This window comes from Elgaria multicarinata, chromosome 3, assembly GCF_023053635.1.
Source record: "Elgaria multicarinata webbii isolate HBS135686 ecotype San Diego chromosome 3, rElgMul1.1.pri, whole genome shotgun sequence".
Lineage (NCBI taxonomy): Eukaryota > Metazoa > Chordata > Lepidosauria > Squamata > Anguidae > Elgaria > Elgaria multicarinata.
In genome coordinates, this window is record NC_086173.1 from 89,180,815 (window position 1) to 89,199,838 (window position 19,024).

The window sequence follows — 19,024 nt, forward strand, 5'->3', positions numbered from 1 at the left end:
CAACAGCACTTCTGTCTTGTCCGGATTAACCTTCAATTTGTTTTCCCTCACCCATTCTGTTACTGACATCAGATACTAGTTTAGAACTAGAACAGTTTGCTTGGATTTGGATGGAAAGGAAAGATAGAGTTGGATGTTGTCAGCATGCTGGTGCCATTAAACCCTATCACCAGGCATGAAGACACATTGAAATGGATCTAGATAATCTGCCTCATCCAGAAATCCCTGGAGCTCAAAAGCCACCACACACTCCAGCCCCTTGCGCAAGAATGGAATATTAGAAACTGGCTGGAAATTATCCAATACAGTGGGATTCAGAGAGGTTTCCTTTAACAAAGGTCTTACCACCACTTCTTTTACGCAAGATGGAATCACACTTTGCCATGTGTTCACCATTGCTTCCCCCTCCCCCCCCCCCCACGGCTGCTTTTATAAGGCAGGAAAGGCAAGGGTCCAGCACAGGTGTATGCCTTTCCACATCCTTGGGCTGTACAAATTGAAAAGTATCCATTGTAACTGGACAATCAGGGACCAAAGTTACATCCACCAGACTTGTGTCAATTTTGGCATCCAAACTGTCCTGGATATAATCGTTTTTATCTGCAAAGTGTCACACAAATTGATCACAGTGGGCTAGAGGATTGTACCTTTAAAGGTGCCCTAAAAACACTTTTACATTTTAAAAATTAAGTTTCTTCCCCTTGGGACAAATTATTTTTTTAATAGTACCATTGTGCTTATGGTAGTGATTAATAGTTGTACTCCTGTGTCATTGAGTGGAACAAATGAATGAACTTATGGGAACATTTGCTTTAAGCAACTGGTAATTTTGCAAAGTATGTTCTGGGATGCCGCTGGAGTGATAAAGGGTCAATCAACCCATCTCAATGGAGAAGTGCACTTCATTAGTGGGTTATTTTTATTTTTCAAAAGCTTCTAATTAAAATCATCATCTTGGTGAGTTTGTTAACAATCCTTATATATATTCAACATACATACCTAGAAAATACATAATTAGCATGTCACCAGCTACAATTTGGTATAAGAACATCAAATTCCCTATCTTTTTCTAGTAGTATATAAAAAAACAAGCACACTGCATGCTTACATAACTGAAGAAACATATTATTGCTTTGTGTGAGAAAGAAGAAGCCTGTAATGGTGATAGCCTTACCTATAGCCTTACTATTCTTATATAAGAAATGTCTTTAAAGTAGGTCCTAGGCTAAGCGGGAACTGTCATGGGTACACGACCAACTCCACAGGATACAGAACTGGGTGTTCTAGATTCACATAAATATAGAATCTTTCAGTACCATATTTAAATCTTACATAGGGCCTGTTCAGATGACATACTGAGCCATGGTTAGGCATTAATTCTTGCAGTAAATGGTTAGTGAGCGTGTTTAAAAACTGGTTATGTAACAACCATATTTGGGAATGGTTCACACGACACGCTAAGCCATAATGTTTAGCTCAATATGCTTAACCAGTGTGGCTTAGCATGTTATCTAAACAGGGTCAATAAGTAATACACAAAAGTCCTACACCTCCCAGCTTTCCTCACCCAGCATGGCTGAGGAATGCTGGGAATTGTAGGCCTTTTCTGTTTAAACACAAATAGGATTGCAACCTTAATGAAACATTTGATAAGAATTGGGGCCCCTCCTGTGTCTTGTAGGGCTGGTTTAAAAGTGAGAGTATATATTTCTTCATGCTCTGTTGGAAGGGAAACAACTTGCATTACAGAAGATGTTGTACTAGCAATGCCATTGTTGTGGAAAGGCAGCAGTGAATGCTTTACTACTCATGAAAGCTGTGTGTTACAAATGCTATTGCGGGCTTTAGTCGGCCAAAACGATCCTCTCTCCATGAGCGGAATATTAAAGAAAACATCAACTTTTCCGGCTCAGAACCTTTTGCTGTCAAACCTTGGTCAGACAAGGGCTGCTCCTTTGAAAAGGTAATTCAGGACTGAGCTCAGCAGGCAATGATATTTAATCAACCCTTCCATTACAGATAATGCTTAAGCCTAGGAATTTAGAAGTGGTTGCTGCTAACCTAATTCAAGAAATCAATACAGAAGTATGGCAGAAACTAATGCAAGCAGAAGAAGATCAGCTGAGCTTCTTGGGCTGCTGTGGCTGTGCAACCTTCTGGGTTGGACATTTCCTAAAGAGAGGAAAGAAAGGTGAATGATAGCCAGAGTTGACCCAGAAATGTTTCCTGTCAAGGGAAAGTTAAACAAAACACTTCATTTTTCACAGTGCCATACAAGGTTAGCAATGTCCCTTTTTTAAAAAGATGGGAACCATCACAAACTGATTTTATATGCCAGAGTAATATCCTATGGCGGGGGTGCAAAACTTGGGAGGGCAGCATTCCAATTTGGCTTGTGCAGCTCTTGTTGTTCCTCCATGGGGCAGGGCTTAGACTTTAGCCCCACTCCCTGGAGGAATCCCCTTGGAGGGCATCCATGCTGCCGTCTCCAATCTCAGCAAGGATGAGAGATCTCGATCTCAGATTGGGGATGGCAGCGGGGATGAGAGATAGCAGGACTCGCCCACACAGGGAACAGCGGTCACTCAGCCTGGCGTGGGTGAGTCAGAGATAGCAGTGGGAGCAAGGGCAGCAGGACTTGCCTGGGACGGTGGTGGCCTTTCCTCAAGTGGATGAGTCCTATGGTCAGGCTGGCCCACATCCCTGCTGCAGGGTGGCCTGGCCTCTTTTTCGCCACACGGAGGTGGTCTTTCATCACCCAAGGGAAAAAAGGGGGTGTTGTGCCCGACATGATATGGCCCATGAGTGGTGCACCCCAAACAGTTCTGCACACTTGCCCTATGGATTACTCTGGTAAAGTTCACCCATCCATATAACTAAAACATCGCCTTACCTTTCCCCTGCCAGCTAATGGTGCTTTTCTAACCATAAAATTGCACTATTTATTCTAAATCTGAATATTACAGTCTTTGCAGATATATGCAAAAACTATAATATTCAGATTGAGAATACATAGAGCAGTTTTAGCAGGTGTGATAAAATAAGCACAAGTCATGGTGGGGATGTATCCCGTTCAGCTTTTATAGCCTTCGTCCTTCTGTTCCCTGCACACTGCACCTTTGATACCCAAAGAACTTCTGCATGCCAGCTTTGAAAGAATATGGGTGTCCCCTCCTGGGCACATACAGCCTAGAGTCCACCTGCACCTATAATTTCATGCCTCAGCCAGTGCTTGCCTGCTAACTAAGTACAGGATCCATGAGTTCCATGCTATCTATGTAGATGAATTACATTTCTGAAACTGGAAACGGCCAGCTGAATTTCACAAGATATATTACTTGTCTTTGTATATTTAGCTGACAGCACCAGCACTGAACTAAAAGGTGCCTTCAAGATGCATTCCTAGGCCATACTGACCTAACCCAGCTCCTTTCATGGATGGTAAGCCAATCAATGGCTATGGGTCATGATGCGCATATGCTACCTCCAAGATGAGAAACAGCCGGACACTGAATACCGGTTGCTAGGAAACAGCAGCAGGAAAGAGCTTTTTTGTCCTGTGTGTGGATTTTCTACACACAACTGCTTGACAACGGTGGGAAATAGGATATTGGTCTAGATAGGCCTCTAAAACTTTTGGGCCAGTGGACACATTTGGAAAAAGTGTACATGGCAGCCATTGCAAAACGGCTGCCAATGGGTGGAGGGCCCATTCATAAAATGGCTGCCATGATGGCTACTGCCAGTTATAAACTCCTATTTTACAGAAAGGCAAACTAGTGATGTCTAGGGTGATCATATGGAAGGGAGGGCAGGGCTCCTGTAACTTTAACAGTTGTATTGAAAAGGGAATTTCAGCAGGTGTCATTTGTATGCATATAGCACCTGGTGAATTCCCTAAGGAGGTTCGCTTGGTACCTACATTATATGCTTTTAGACGCCAGGTGAAGACCTTTTTATTCTCCCAACATTTTAACAATCTATAAATTTTAAATAACATGGTTTTAAATTTGTAATTTTGCATTGCTGCTGTTTTTATCTGGTTGAGCTTTTATATTGTATTTTATATTATGGTTTTATACTGTTGTTTTATATTTTGAATGGTTTTAATTTTTGTGAACCGCCCAGAGAGCTCCAGCTATTGGGAGGTATAGAAATGTAATAAATAAGTAAATAAATAATTCCCTCTTCATCTACACAGCAGTTAAAGCTGCAGGAGCCCTGCTCTCTTTTGTATCTGATCACTCTAGCATAGCTCCTGCATTTTTTATTGTTGTGATGCAGAAAGAATTTATTTATTTATTTTATTACATTTTTATACCGCCCAATAGCCGAAGCCGCATGCATATGAATGTCACCTGCTGAAATTCCCTTTTCAATACAACTGTTAATGATACAGGAGCCCTGCTCTCCTTTCCATATGGTCACCCTATTTAAAAGACTATAAACATGCCCAAGATCCTGAATGTGTGGCAGAAGTAGAGACAGTCCCAAAATAAATCCATTCCTTTGAACCCACAGTTCTCTCTCTCATTCAGTATCAACCCCCACTCCCCAAAACACCACATTCCCAGCACACAAGATCCATTCATCCCAGTCACTCATTACTCTTTTTTCAGGTTCAATCACACTCTCTCACACACACAGTCCTGTACACACACACACACACACACACACACACACACACACACTTTCTCCCCTCATCAGGTCACCGCACAGATCTCTGTAACCTGCCCCATTGTCCTCTACAGCCTTCCCCCACCAGTGCTGGTCTCCTTGCTTCCTGCTCCCGCTGCCGTCCCCACGTTTCCTGCCCCCCACCAGATAGTGGCAATGGAGCCAGTCCATTTATTTTTCTCCAGGTGGCTGATGGCACCTCAAAGCAAAGCACTGGCCGTTTTACTTCCTGCCATCTTTATTTCCTAAGAATGTCTCTTGTACCATGTGAGGCCCAGAGGCATTCTGGGAATAAAGATGCCAGGCAACTTGAGGCTAGTGCCTTGCATAAAATAAATAAATCTCAGGCATGAGCCGGGCACTTTGCAGGCACAGGTGAGCTGTCTCCAGGGCCAGTGGCACCCACAGGAATCGCACTGCCTACCCCTGAGATAGGCCTTTGGTCTGATCCAGCAAGTCTCATACATTACCTTGAGCATTCCGCTAGATGAGCTCCAGCCCTGAAGAAGTCACATTCTCAGGATCCAAATTTCCCCCCTTCCCTGCACAGAGAGCGAGCGAGAGAGAGAGTCAGTGCTTTCCAAGGTCCTAGGAGATCTTCTCACCAACTCTAGGACATTTCCTCTTATCTCTCTTTTCACCACCTCTAGAACATTTCCTCTTATCATTTGTGCTGTTTCATATTCAGCAGCAATTGCTTGTTTTTGCTGTACTTTAATTGGTAATCTATGCAGCAGCCTTCAGTCATCCACAAATTTATGAATATTGGGGTATGTTTTCCAAAACTAGAAGATGGAAAAGTCGTTTGGAATCTGCCAAGCAGGCACTTGCTGAGTCACATCTGTGGTCCATTCAGCTGAAAAGTGTGCACTTAGCGGCTAATTGCACCCACTTCTTGTTTTGTTTTTGAGATGACAACATAGTAACTGGCATAATGAGAACGACACAACTGACGATGATGGGGCAGGACATGAAGACATTGGGTTGTATCCAATTGCGTTGTTCCATCAAGCAGGAGGAAACTGCTGGTGGGGTGGATTTCCCATTCACCTTTGCAGCCCCTTCCCTTGCATGCCCCCCAAATCTGCACCAGAGGGTTGGGGGACTCTCTGGAGCAGATTTGGAGTACCTATAAGGGGGGCTGCAAGGGAGAGGAGAGGACAGGGAAGTCCCAGTACACCGATGGACTTCCATTCTTGTGTTGGTTGGATCCAACCCAGTGCTCCTTAAGTAGTGATCAACCAGCTTGCCCATGAATGTGAAGAACATCTCCGTGCCTCTTCACCCCTTTCCCCTTGACAGCACAAACAAGCTCTTTACCAGTGCACTCCAGATGTCCTCGGCTTTTAGTGCCCTCAATCACTGTGCCATTTTGGTAGACACACCAGCAATACCCAGTGCTGGTATGGCATTGCTTAGGCAGATAGTCACCATTTTCATCGCACTGGGCACAGAATCTTCCTGGGTGGACCCCCTGAGCACACTCTTCTTGCTGGCACTTGGTTTTTGCTTAAAAAAAGAATGAGGAAATTGAGTGTGTACAATTGATGGCTGGTCACTGTCAGCGTCCTTTAGTACACTTGTAAATAACTACCAACAGCTCCCTTACCCAAATGCAATGTAGGACGAGGGTACATGTAGTGCAGGCATGGGGAACCTGTGCCCATCCATGGGCTCTTGGATTTGAGCTCCCGTCAGCCCCAGCCAACATGGACAATTTTCAAGGATGCTCCATCTTCACATTCCCCAAACCTGACTTAGAATGAAACAGATGGTCCTACTAAGAACCATAGGGGAAACTCTTCCTGCCCTGCAGGACTTCAGGCAGCAAGATGGTGTCTAATATATTCCCTTGCACATAGACAACTAGCATGTCAGGCAACAGAGTATTCTCCCTGACTATTTTTCTGCATGCAGAGAGTATTTCAGACGAGGTACGGTGCATTCAAGCACACAGTCTTCTCCCCCATGCTCCCCACCTGAACAGTTTGAAATGGATGGGTCCAGGGAAAGCTTTACCTTCTGGTTTGGCTGAACAGATAATATAAAAATGGGCTGTTCCATTGTGGCTGCACCGTGGGAGAGGAGAGGGGTAAGGAAAGAATGCTTTTTGTAACAATATGCCAGTTTAATTAGGGCAGCTATTTTATTGGGATGGCTCCCAGGGAACCCATTTAGCCTAATGAGAGCAAATGCTAATGAGTACTGCTTAATGGAGGCAGTATTAATATAAATTCTGCTAATGGGGATGTGTCCGACCACTGCTGAGTGGCTAATTGGTATGAAAATTTCAGCTTCAGGCTTTTATTTCAGAAGCCATTGAAATCACAGATGGAGGAATCATTCTTTTGAAATGTTATGTTTGTGCCCAAATTTGGTACAGAGAAGTTGTTGGCCATGTTGGTGTCCAAGTTCAGGATCTTTAATAAGTCCTTGTGTGCAGGGGAGCTGTTGAAAGTCTTAAGATGTTTCATTGGGTATCTATTTATCTATCTAGGAAGTGGGCCTTAATTCAAACAACAACGACGCCTTGTGGGGGCATCCTTTGGCTGAGATAATGGCAGTTTCCAGGGCGTTGCCCTCTACCAATCAGTTTGAGTGCACTGTTCAGGCCGGTGATTTCCCTGGCCATGTTCCTCTTCTGTTGTGTTGTGATGAGTGGAGACAGACTCAAAAGTCAGTGGTTCCATGGAGCACAAAGAGCTCATCAGCCTACCAATGCTGACTTTCAAATCGGCAAAGTGACCCTGTGCAGCCGTGCCTCCTTTGAAGAGACAGCAAGGTGCTTTGGGCTCAAGCTGTTGCCAACATCAAGAGCAGCACAGTAGCAGAATTACCAACATTGCAACACGTATAATGAGCAGATTCCCCTCGCCCCCACCGCACTCTCTGCCACAAAAGGCATTCATTTTAATTCCATATTAATAGCCTTTTGACCCCAAAGGACATCCAAGTTGGTGTACAATTTGTTTAAAATTGTACATCACCTTATTTTTGTGAACCGCCCAGAAAGCTTCAGCTATTAGGAGGTATAAAAATGAAATGAAATAAAGAAATATAAAAACATTCTGTATTTAGACTCAAGATGCAAAGGTTACCGTGAGGCCTCTCTTGAGTAATGAATACTACAGCTGCAGGGCCACCACTGGGGCATCTTATTCTTCACCCCATACATTCTCTGTTTAGGTGGGAAAAGAATCCCAGAGCAAGGACTCCACACAGCAGATCCCAAAGGACATAGATGCCAACGTGAGAGGAAATGTTACTGTGGCTACACCCTGTACCAAGGCCATATAAAAGTCATCACTGGTGGCAGCTGGTGCCCACTGAGGCTGGTGGAGCCAGTGGAGGACAGCAGAAGATTATGGGGGATCAGCTGCACGTCGGAGCTGTTCACTGGGGGATCTCTCTGCCAGAAGTGGGGGGGGGGAGGGCAGCCACTGCCCCATTTTGCCCAAACATAGGGCCACCTATGATTGTCACCTACATTGGGAACAGGGCTCAGAAGAATCGGGGCAGCTAAGGCAGATGAGATGACCCGAAAGAACCCTAATACGTTGTTCCCATATTATGAAGTCTTGTTTGCATTTACACCAAAAGGACTTTTCAAGTGGCGGGATCATTGTCCTGTGTATTTAAAATAAAATTGTGCTGATGAATTAATTGCACCCGAACAGGCCACGCATTCTGCTACCAACCTTCAGTAGTCACCTGGAGCTCTTGCTTCCTGGAATATGGTGCAAGATGGTTTGGAATTAGGGAAGTGGTGGGCATGTGATCAGCATGCACAGGACAGGGAAAAGAAGCCACCATGGCTTCTTTTCCTCCAGTGATCTTCTGAACCCAACACATGGATTCTCTTCATGTGTTGTTTGTGGTTAACAAACCATGGTCTGTTAGCATGCCTGGGTTGAGACAACATGATAACCCATGGCTCAATGACAACCCATGCTGACTCAATCGTTGAGAGTGGGTTATCATACTGTCTGAACCTAGCCTTCATCTCTTTAGGAATGGCATAAAACTGCGACAAACAGAACTCCTTGTCACGATCTGGCTGGAATAAAACATTAGATTTAGAGAATTTGTGATGCACTTCTAACATACCAGTTTCTTCAGCTTTCTCATTTTGGGCCAACTGGAAGAGGAGCCACTTGTGCATCCAGTTTTCAAAAGCCTGCAGGACATCAGATATTGTTAATAAAAGGCATCTCTAGATGTTATTTTAAGGGGGGGAATTAAGGTCTCAATCATTATAACATTTAAATACCAGGGGAGCAATCTTAGGCTCCCAGTGAGGAACTGCAGAGGTCTCTTTCTGTCAGGGGAGAGGGAGGCTTCCTTGGGGCAGTGGTAGAGACCTCTACTGCCCTGGTTGACCCACTCCCAGTATTCTGAGGGCAGTGGGGACCAGAATGAAAGCGACTGAACGCTTCTGGGGGAAGAATGTGGATCTGCAGGCTCCCTTATTCCCCCAACACTTACCCTAAAAGACCCTGAAATGACATCAGCCCCATAGCTGCCACTGGTAATTCCCTCTTACTGGTTTCTACTGCCCAACCAAGATGCTGTGAGCCAGCAGGGCTTTGGAAGTGGTGGACATTGAACCATGGAATTCTCTCCCCAGGTAAGTAGGGTTGCTCTGCCTAGCATAAAGTTACAACTATTTAATTGGTAAAAACCTCATGTTATATTGGCAGTGTAGACACCACTCAGCATAGCAAGTATGAAGGGATCCCACATGGTTCAGCCAGTTTTAATTACACTAGTAAACCTAAGATTTTGCTGCCAGTTTTCAAACACAGCTCTAAGATTCCCAGATGTTTAGCCTCTTCAAATCCTACACATGGACAATCCAACCCAAAAATAAATTAGAAGGCATTGCATATTGCAATGGATATACACATAATACCTCCTAAACTCTTTTGACGTTGTATTGCGTATTTACTACTCAGAGAAGAAAATAGATACTGCTCACTTGTTAATGTTGTGAAATGTAATATTCTACATTTATACTATTGAGCTTAAAAAACACATGGGTGACAAGCCTGAAGGGGGGAAACCAATTGTTTTAAAATGCTCTAAGGCATCTTATTTGTTCCCCACCCCCCGTAATTACTGGGTTCTTATCATTTTTCACTCATGCGACAGTCTAATTGCCATCCTAATTGCCTTCACAGTGTATCATCACCTCCGAAGCTTGAGAAGAATGAGGCTGAGATCCTTTATGAAGTCTAAGGTTCCCAGGGGAAGAACTCCTACAGAAATAGTCAATGTGATGACAGAGAGCAAACGTTGCTGTGAAACGTTAAGAACTTCTGCCACACAAGGGCTCTCCATTGCGATACCCCACACTTTTTAAGACAGGAGAGGAAGAGGAGGCTTCACAACAGGCCACTGGAACAATGGCAGCACTTACCATCCAGTCCTCATAACCCAGGTGTCTCCTCAGCTGACTCATGTTTTCTAGGAAGCTGTTTTTCAATTCAGGAAACTTTCGGGTAGGGTTTCCGCGCTTCAGGGAGAAATATATCAACAAAGAATGAATATTGCAGGAAGCCTAAAAAGAGATCACTTAGCGTAGACCGATATTACTGAAGCAAAGCTAAGACTGCGTTCAAAGGATGGGACAGAAAGGACTGTTTGGTCTCACCGATTCAATCAGGCGGAGTAACAATGAGAGTCACTAGATGCAACAGTGGCAGAATCATACCTTACAATTGGGTTTCTATCACACTCTTTAAGACAGGGTGCTGATTTAACATGCAAATGGTACAGGTGGGAGGGATTGCTGAATATTCAGCGCTCCACCCATGCTTTCTACCTACCACAAAACCACCTCCCCTGCTGCTCCCCTGCCTCGGTGGGATTCCAAGTCTGGAGGTAACTCCTCACAGGAGAAAACCAGCTGGACCAAAATGCTTTAATTGGTAAAAACCTCATGTTATATTGGCAGTGAACAGAAGACGTGAACAGGCGGAAGGGTTCAACACCCCACCCCACTTTATAGTGATTTGGCACAAGCCACATTCTACTGCAAGGGTTGTAGTGTCACAACCTCCATTTAAAGCATGACCCTAAGATCAGAAATAATTATTCAGAATAATCATTTACAGCATGCCCAAAAAACTCCCAGAGTCTGAGCATTCGTCATCTAAAATTCCTTATTATCTCAATCCATCTTGCTCAATGTTGCCCCACATAAAGAGCAGCCCAGTTTATTTAAATGATTGTTGCAATGGCACTTAGACTATAGCCTCTGGCCAGGATCCAAGGAAGTTGTATGCACATCTGTGGAGGAAGTGGACACGCAGCTGCAAGGGTGTTCTGTTGCTTCTGATGTGGCAGATTCCCAACGCTGAAGAATCAAGCCGGTGTTCAATTTTGCAGTGTAAACCGGTGCACCAAAAGCAACAGTGCACAGGCACCTTCTTCAAGCTTCTCCACTCTGGATGCCCCCTTCATATATGCTACATCTACAACCAAGGGTCATGATGCCCATTGACCAATCCAATTTTATGGCTGGAAAGCAAGGGCTGCTTAGCAATTCTTATGAAAATGAAGAGTTGCCTGGATGTATCCAATCTCAGGTCTAACTAGTTCGACCTGCCTCCAGAAGTTTGAATACATGGCTTCAAACTGAGTACCATTATATATGATACATTGTCATGCAGGCGAAAAGAAAAGAAAAACGTTGAGACTCTTACCATGAGCACGCGTTTGACTTGGTCTTCAGTGCTGTTGGTCAGCTTGGCTTCCTCCTCCAAAGACTGCAGAAGGGATAAAAATGAGGAAGTTAAAATCGAAAGGTGAGAGCTTCAATTTCCATTGAGTTATTATAGTATGGTCTGGAAGAGATACATCTAGTTTGGGGGGAAAGTGATGTTAAGGGCACAATCCTATGCATGTTTAGACAGAAAACATGCATAGGATGTTTTCCGTCTAAACATAGCTGGGGCATGCTGGGAGTTGTAGGACTACTTTGTTGTCTAAATGTGCATAGGACTGCGCCCTAAGAGCATAACATAAATTAATTCTCTCCCCCATTAGTCCTGGGAAAGGTAGTTTTGCAAAGCGTGGTCTAGCAACCTCCAGTTAAGTATTGCCAGCAGCCTAAAATCCTTTAGAGGAAGCCATGATAGGTGGGTATAAAGTAGATACCAGCATGTACACTTCAGGACAAGAGCTCCAATGATTGCATTTAGATTGAACAAGTATTTTTTTTAAAAAAAAAAAAAACCACCTTTATTTTGCATCTTAGCTATGATAATCAGTATTAAAGCAAGATCACTCTAATGCCCAAAGCAAATAGAGCATTTGTGGTCACAGGCTGATGAAAAGCTGCCCACTTTTGAAAGTCCACTCCACTATTTTATTATTTATGTATTTATTTTATTACATTTTTATACCGCCCAATAGCCGAAGCTCTCTGGGCGGTTCACAAAAACTATAAACTCCTCTGACTGAATTTCCAAATCCCAAACCTTTTCAAGGACAACTCCAGGAGGAGGTGTGATTGGGCACGGAGCACTTTCTTGGTCCCTATGTCTGGCAACACAAGGGCCCCTGAGCTCAGCATCAGCACCGTTCCCACTTCAGAAGAGCGCCAGGAAAGATGAAGGCAGTGCTAGAGAAGTCTCGGTTTGCACACTCTGCCCCTCTAAGAGATCTCAGTAAAGCTCCCTTGCTCATGGGCTCCCCAAGATGGCACTGACCCTCCTCTTCCTTGGATCTTTTGCCCAATCCCAGTCTATAGATGGTTTCCTCCTATCTTCCACATACTACTAAAGCTTGAGCTTTGAACTGCTTCAAACTTTCAAAAATTGCTGCAAGTGTACAGTGCTCAAGCTTTAGTTTAAAACAAAAACGAGCAAAATCAGTCTGGTAGATCTTAAGTAATAAGTCTTATGCTACTGCATTTTCATATAGAATTATTATTATTATTCTATATAACATAATAACAGTTATATTCTATATAATAATTATTATACAATATATTATTAATATATAAATATATTATATTATTATATAATATATTTTTCTAGGCAGACATGATGGGCTTTGCCAGGTCATGCTGCCTTTTACGGATTCAGGAATTCCCTGACAATTGAGCGTGGATGTATTTGGTGTGGATGTATTTTGGTAGGCCAAGTTTCTGAAGATTTTATTATTATTATTATTATTATTATTATTATTATTATTAATAACAACAACAACAACAACAACAACAGCAACATTTATATCCCACTTCTTTTTCCTCTGAGGAACCCAAAGTGGCTTATATGATCCTCCTCCTCTCCATTTTATCCTCCCAACAACCCTGTGAGGTAGGTTAAGCTGAGAGTTAGTGACTAGCCCACAGTCAGCCAGTGAGTTTTATGGCTGACTGGGACTAGAACCCAGATCTCCTGACTCCCAGTCCAAACTCTAACCATTACACCACACTGGCTCTTATGATTATTTAAGTTAAATTCTGTTGATTTTAGCTAACTTAAGTTAGATCTAGACCATTGATTAGAACTTCTACCTAAGGGCTTCCACCCATATGTCCATAAACCATCTGCTGAACTTTGCCATCATCCTTTGACCAGAATTGCAAGAAGTATTGGCAAACAATTCCCTGTGCGCTTGCAAAGTGACCAAAGAAATGCCAAGAGAAGAGTAAGCCTAGTGGGCTGTCTGCTTCATTCATGTCAGTTGACCTACATGGGCCGACTCACTCCTTTGTACCTGTGAAACCTTTGTTTCAGGAACAAGCTGTCCTCTGAGCTTAATTTGAGGCTAGACTCGTCAGCCTCAAGAGCAGCCTTCCCTAACCTGGTGCCCTGCAGATGCATTGGACTGCAATTCCTATCATCCTCAGCCAGCTTGGATATTAATGGGAGTTGCTGTCCAACACATCTGGAAGGCTGCTCAAAGGCCTAACATGTCTTTCCAAGGCTAGTACAAGATCTTAGAGCCAGATACCTCATGCCTGTGTCAGGACAGCTTATTTTTGTACCAGCAACCTGGTGGGAAAGGAGATCCAGGAGACACAGTGAATGCTTTCCCTTCATACATACTTGTCTGGTACCACCTTGGGGTTGTAGCAGGCAAGTTTTTTGGATCAAGAAGTGAGGTTACAACAAGGCAGTATTCAAACATGACACCACCTGTCTACAGATTAAGACACCTCCTGTCTCCACGTCCTGTCATATTTACCTCAGAGTCTCTCAGGGCAAGGGGCATCATATTCATCATGGCCATCTTCATGTTGTTAGTCGACTTGGACTCTGTGAAAGGTAAAAGTGGTGTAAAACACGTAGGGACGTTCGAAACATCATCTCCACAGGGACATTCCCCTTACACAGATGAGTCAATGGCTGGGTTCACATGATCAGCCAAGTAAACACAGTATGGGTTGTTTCCCTTGCTCCCGCATGTGCCATTCTCATGTCCGGCATTTACCTAATTACCTGTGGTGCGGCAGGGGGGGAGGGCTTCTAACCCATCCCACAACCCATGGCTTGTTAGATGGATTGTGGGTTGGATGAGAAGGTACCCCTGCTAAGCTTTGTTCGGACATCATGCGATGCAGTATGGGGAATTATGTAATGCCAGTCAGGTGAACAGCTCAGGGGGAGGAAACAACCTATGCTGAATTGTTTCCCCCACTGATCATGAGAACACAAAAAAGAAAACAAATTATTTTACATTTAGATGTGGTCTAGAGAAATACCCCACCCACAGGGCACATGTGTTCAGTAGATCTTTGGGCTTGTTTCCTTTGAATAGGAGACTTTCCCCCATCCCCTATTACAAACTGCTCTTACAAACCACCAACAAATCCCCCTGCAAAAACCTGTGCAAAACCTCAGATGGGAGTGAAAAAAGAGCTACTAACTGTGAGGGAGATTCTTGGCCAGCGAGTCCAGTTTCAGTTCATTGGTATTCATGGTCAGCTTCGTAATCTGGTTGTTGTGCTGATATACAAAGTAGACAGTAACTGCCTGGCCAGCAATCAGCAAAGCCATCAGGACCGAAAAGGCACTGTAGACAGTTCCACGCCCACAAGAACTCCTGCAAAATACAAGAGAAGCATATCAGAGCTCACCCCACAATCCAAGCATCTTCTCTGCATCCAGGACTGGCCCTACCATTAAAGAGAGTGAAGCAACCACCTCAGGCAGCAGATGTGTGTGTGTGGGGGGGGGGGGGGTGTCAGCAGCAACCACTCCCCAGCCATTCCTCTCTGTTGGAGGACAGAGTTATGTACACCAAACAAATGAAAAGGCCCTTGGGGAAATTCCCAAAGTGTAGCCAACCATTATGTTTTACTGGTAATGTCACATGTTGCTAGGTAGAGAGAACGTGAGAGGAGACACAAAGAAATGTTTGCTTGATAGGTTTTTAAAAATGCAGGCTTCCCTGTTTTTCTTATAGAGCCAGAACCAACAGTTAAAGCTGTATGGTTGCAATAATGATTCTATAAACAACCTTTTCTCAGTTTGCATGCTGTGTGGTTTAGCCCTGAGAACATCAGACAAAAGTAGGCAAATGTATCTCCATCTCTGTAGCCAGGCAGGTGGGTCATTTACACTTTTCCCTCACATCAGTTCCCCAATAAAATCTGCTATTTGCCCTATTAATAAAAACACATTGTTATCATCATCATCATCATCATCATCATCATCATCATCATCATCTAATAATGTAAATATAAAAGCTGGGGAAGATTTATTTGGAACAAAATGGTGGAATGGGAAAGAGTTACCCCCCCCTCTTTGTGCCCTTGTCCAAATCCAGTTCCTACCGCCTGCCCCCACCCCACCCCACACCGCAGCTACTTTTTACAAAAATGTAAAAGAGGCCGAGAAGCATCCATGCATTACTACGTCTGTTGTAACATGTAGTTTGGCGCAGTCAGTGGTGCTGACAGGACAGGACGCAGGGCAGAGGTCCAGGACACCATTAGGCAGAATGAGCAGAAGGGCCCCAAATGCAGCCGGGCTGCCTGGCCACAATCTGAAGCCAGTGAAGTTACTGTCGAAATAGGGGGTCCTTCCCATATGACAAGTCCACAATAAATGTGTAGCTTGTAGCCGATCCTAACTTCTTCTTCCTTAACTTTAGTGTTAGCGCATGAGGCTTCAATGCAGATTGGATTCGCCACATGTGGGACTGAGGATTACATCTTCCCACCCACCCGGTTTCCCACCCCACCACCCCACACAGCCTTGGCATAGGGTCTAAAGAAAGAAAACATTGGCACCAATAGAGGTTTTCTTTCTTTCTTTAGTCCCTGCGCCAGGGTGGGTGGGCGAATTTACTCGGTGAATTGGCTAATTGAGAAGGCTTAACACACGCACCCTACCTGTCTGTGGTGGTCCCAATCAGGATCCCACATGCTTACCCTAAAGTGAGAAATGCTAGGATCAGGTACACGCTATGTGTTTAATGTATTGTGTAGTTTAGCCCTAAAATTGCCTAACTGAAGCACTGTTACATCAGTAATTGTTGTGTGTAATTATTAGGTCTGTCACCTGATTAAGACAACTTAGTTGTTCCACCATATGAGTTTTATTCAATTGACTGATTAAAACTGCAGTAATTTGCACATGAATAAAGCAACCATTTTGAAATAAAGAAACATTGTTTAGATGATGCATGCATGTGCTACACAGCAGCAGGCTCCATTTGAGGTGTGACACATGATTTGCACCTAGCTTCTTCTGAGCATTCAGGAGAACACTAAAAACTTTTCATTTTAAACCTTTCATCTGCTTCAACTGAATTTGTAATTGGCTTGTGTGTTCAAAGCAGCTTTGCAAAGTATTCTGTCTGCTTGCTATTGCACCTATTATATTTGTACCTGACAGTGTTCTTGTCTGTGTTTTATTTTGTGAAGGCACAGCCTGAAAAGTAGCTAAAAAATACGTCAATCAATCAATCAATCAATCAGAGACTTCAAGAAATGTCTCTGGAAATCTAGTGCCTATGAACCACATTGTACAGCACCATGTACATTGATGGTGCTATATAAATAAATAATAATAATTGTTTTAAAACTAATTGTATTAAAAATAATTAGCTCTTAAAAACAAGTCCCCAATTCTTCAGGCCACCTTTTTATTATATCAAAGGGTTTTTCATTCTACAAACACTGAAGTCTTACTATTGATCCCCCAACAACTCTCACATTAATTCAAGACTTCAATTCAAAAGCTGAAGGTATTATCTTTAAAAATGTTCTGGATCTGGTCCATAAGCCGAACATAATGCTTGTTGCTTTGAAAACACCATTTCCAGTATATGTTAGTACTTTAGCAGCAGGCAAACAATTTGAAAATAATGCTGAAGTATAGATGTGAACTGCTGGAGCACCCTTCTCCCTGGTAACATCAATGTCATCATGTCTCTATTTTCTGATTGGCTCTGGCTGTTTGGCTTGGCCAGTCGCCAGCATCACTGGCGCGTGATTCCCCGAAATGACCACTAATGATAAGAAGAAATTATTATTCACCATATAAAATTAGAAACCCAAGAACCTGAAAACATACAATACAAAACTGAGGCACAGTAAGAAATATGGTTGCGGTGTAGAGGCTAGAGAGTTTTGAAGCTCAGTTTCAAACCCCTGTTCATCTATTAATCTTACCAGGTGGTCTGGAACAAGTTGCTTTCAGCCTAAACTACCGTACAGGGATATTGCCAGATAAATTTCATACAAGCACCCAATACTTTTACAGTATTTTGCCCTTCAGGGATGAAAGACAACCCAAATATTCAACCAGTTCTAGTACGTAACTAAATGTGCCAATAGCTTTTGGGCCCGAGCATGCAAAATCTGAAACTCAGCATGAAGAGAACTAGAAAGTAGCTTTGCCCAACTTGACTGGCTTAAAAAGCATCAAACGCCATGGCATGATTTATTTATTTTTTCTAGCTAGATAGAGACACACACCATGGAATGATCACACAACTGAAGCCAAAAGATCTGTGAAAACCAGGCTGTTAGGGCAAGAAAACATTAAGGGGCAAAAAAAAACCCAGACAGACTCACCCTTAGTTTTCAATGGACATGACAAGCTGCAGGCAAGATAAGAATCAATTGCGCAGCACAGTTCTATCTGTGTTGACTCGGATGTACGTCCTGCTGCGTACAAAAGGACTTCCTCCAAGGTTGTATACAGCTTTAGTATTTTTCTCACTTCACCAAATCTTTTGCCATGCTACCTCAGTTCCCATTTCAGAGGCAAAACTATCCCATAAGACTTCTTTCCTACAGAGGGATTAGAAGCCAAGCAACACATCCTAAAATGCTTCTGCACACCTAGCTGGGGTCGATTTTAATCCCTGCTGCTTCTCTCCCTCTGTGTCAGTGCTGCCTGTCCCATTCACAGGTTTTTCTGTCAGGATGGATGCTGTGCAGAAAGACCAGGCAATTGCAGTGTTTCTCTCTGCCCGTTTCCAAACTCATGTACCTTTCTATGGTGCAGATAGGTTACACCTTGCGCTACACCATGCAAATATTTGAAAGTGCAAGATAAAAAAAGAGGGGAGTAAAAACACTGAAAAATACTTAGAAATACCGTGCTTGCTGTCCTGGCTGGAGAAGGTTGTTCCTCTCATCTTCCATGGTGTTGGGTCTTCTCAGGAGCCTATCTCCCTGCTGCTGTGGTTGGTGACTGGAAGTGGTGGTGTTCTACCTGGGAACAGCGCTGATGCAATGGACTCTGTTCTGGTCTTCAGAAGCTTCTTGAAACACAGAAGTGGGAAGTGAAAGTTGCAAGACTTATTGGAAACCCCCTTCCAACTCTCCCGTCCTCCCTCCGCCCCCTCCAGTACCATAAACAGGTCGGAGTGGGCTATTTTATTTCAGGTTGGTTTTTTGAAGAAATCTCATAGGGTACTCAAATTACATCACTAGTTGGCAGGCAGAGCTCTGCCTGTTTCTGTTTCAGCACATAGATGTGTTGAAAGAGCAGCAGCTAGCCCAGAGATTTATTGCACTGGTATGTTAGTCAAACAAAGTTTCTCCCCCAAGTCTGCTTTTCCTTTCTTTCTTTTTTTTTTTTTTTGGGGGGGGGGAGAGGAAACAGATATTTCAATCAGTTTGGAGAGAATTCTAAACTGCTATATTTTTCTTAAGCAGATGCATGTCAATTCCTCTTAACCTATTGTTCAGCAAATAATACCTATGGGATAGATTTCAGTGCTCAGTTATAGGGAACTGGGGCTCAGAATCACTGCAAAATGTGTACAGCTTTGCTCCATTAGATGTGGCCTTCTCTAGTTGAGCCATTTTGTCTCTACCATTACCCCAACATTGTTACTCTTTCTGGAAGTGCTTTTCCAATATGATTCC

The 19,024-nt window shown here is 43.5% G+C and overlaps 1 protein-coding gene across 2 annotated transcripts; it reads right to left on the reverse strand.

Annotated features, from left to right (window-relative positions):
• Positions 1-901: 901 nt before the first annotated feature.
• Positions 902-18,441, reverse strand: CD74 (CD74 molecule). Of its 2 annotated transcripts, none has more exons than XM_063120880.1 (9): positions 18,249-18,441; positions 14,561-14,736; positions 13,879-13,949; positions 11,385-11,447; positions 10,097-10,192; positions 8,785-8,854; positions 6,109-6,186; positions 5,148-5,219; positions 902-2,172 (listed from the first exon to the last, which is right to left on the reverse strand). In XM_063120880.1, exons 1-8 carry the CDS (start codon positions 18,293-18,295, stop codon positions 5,161-5,163), a joined length of 660 nt encoding a protein of 219 aa, XP_062976950.1. In that variant the 5' UTR covers positions 18,296-18,441; the 3' UTR covers positions 902-2,172; positions 5,148-5,160. The 2 variants fall into 2 exon arrangements, with proteins under 2 accessions (XP_062976950.1, XP_062976949.1); XM_063120879.1 differs by having other exon boundaries at positions 5,998-6,186; positions 18,249-18,440.
• Between the last annotated feature and the right edge of the window lie 583 nt (positions 18,442-19,024).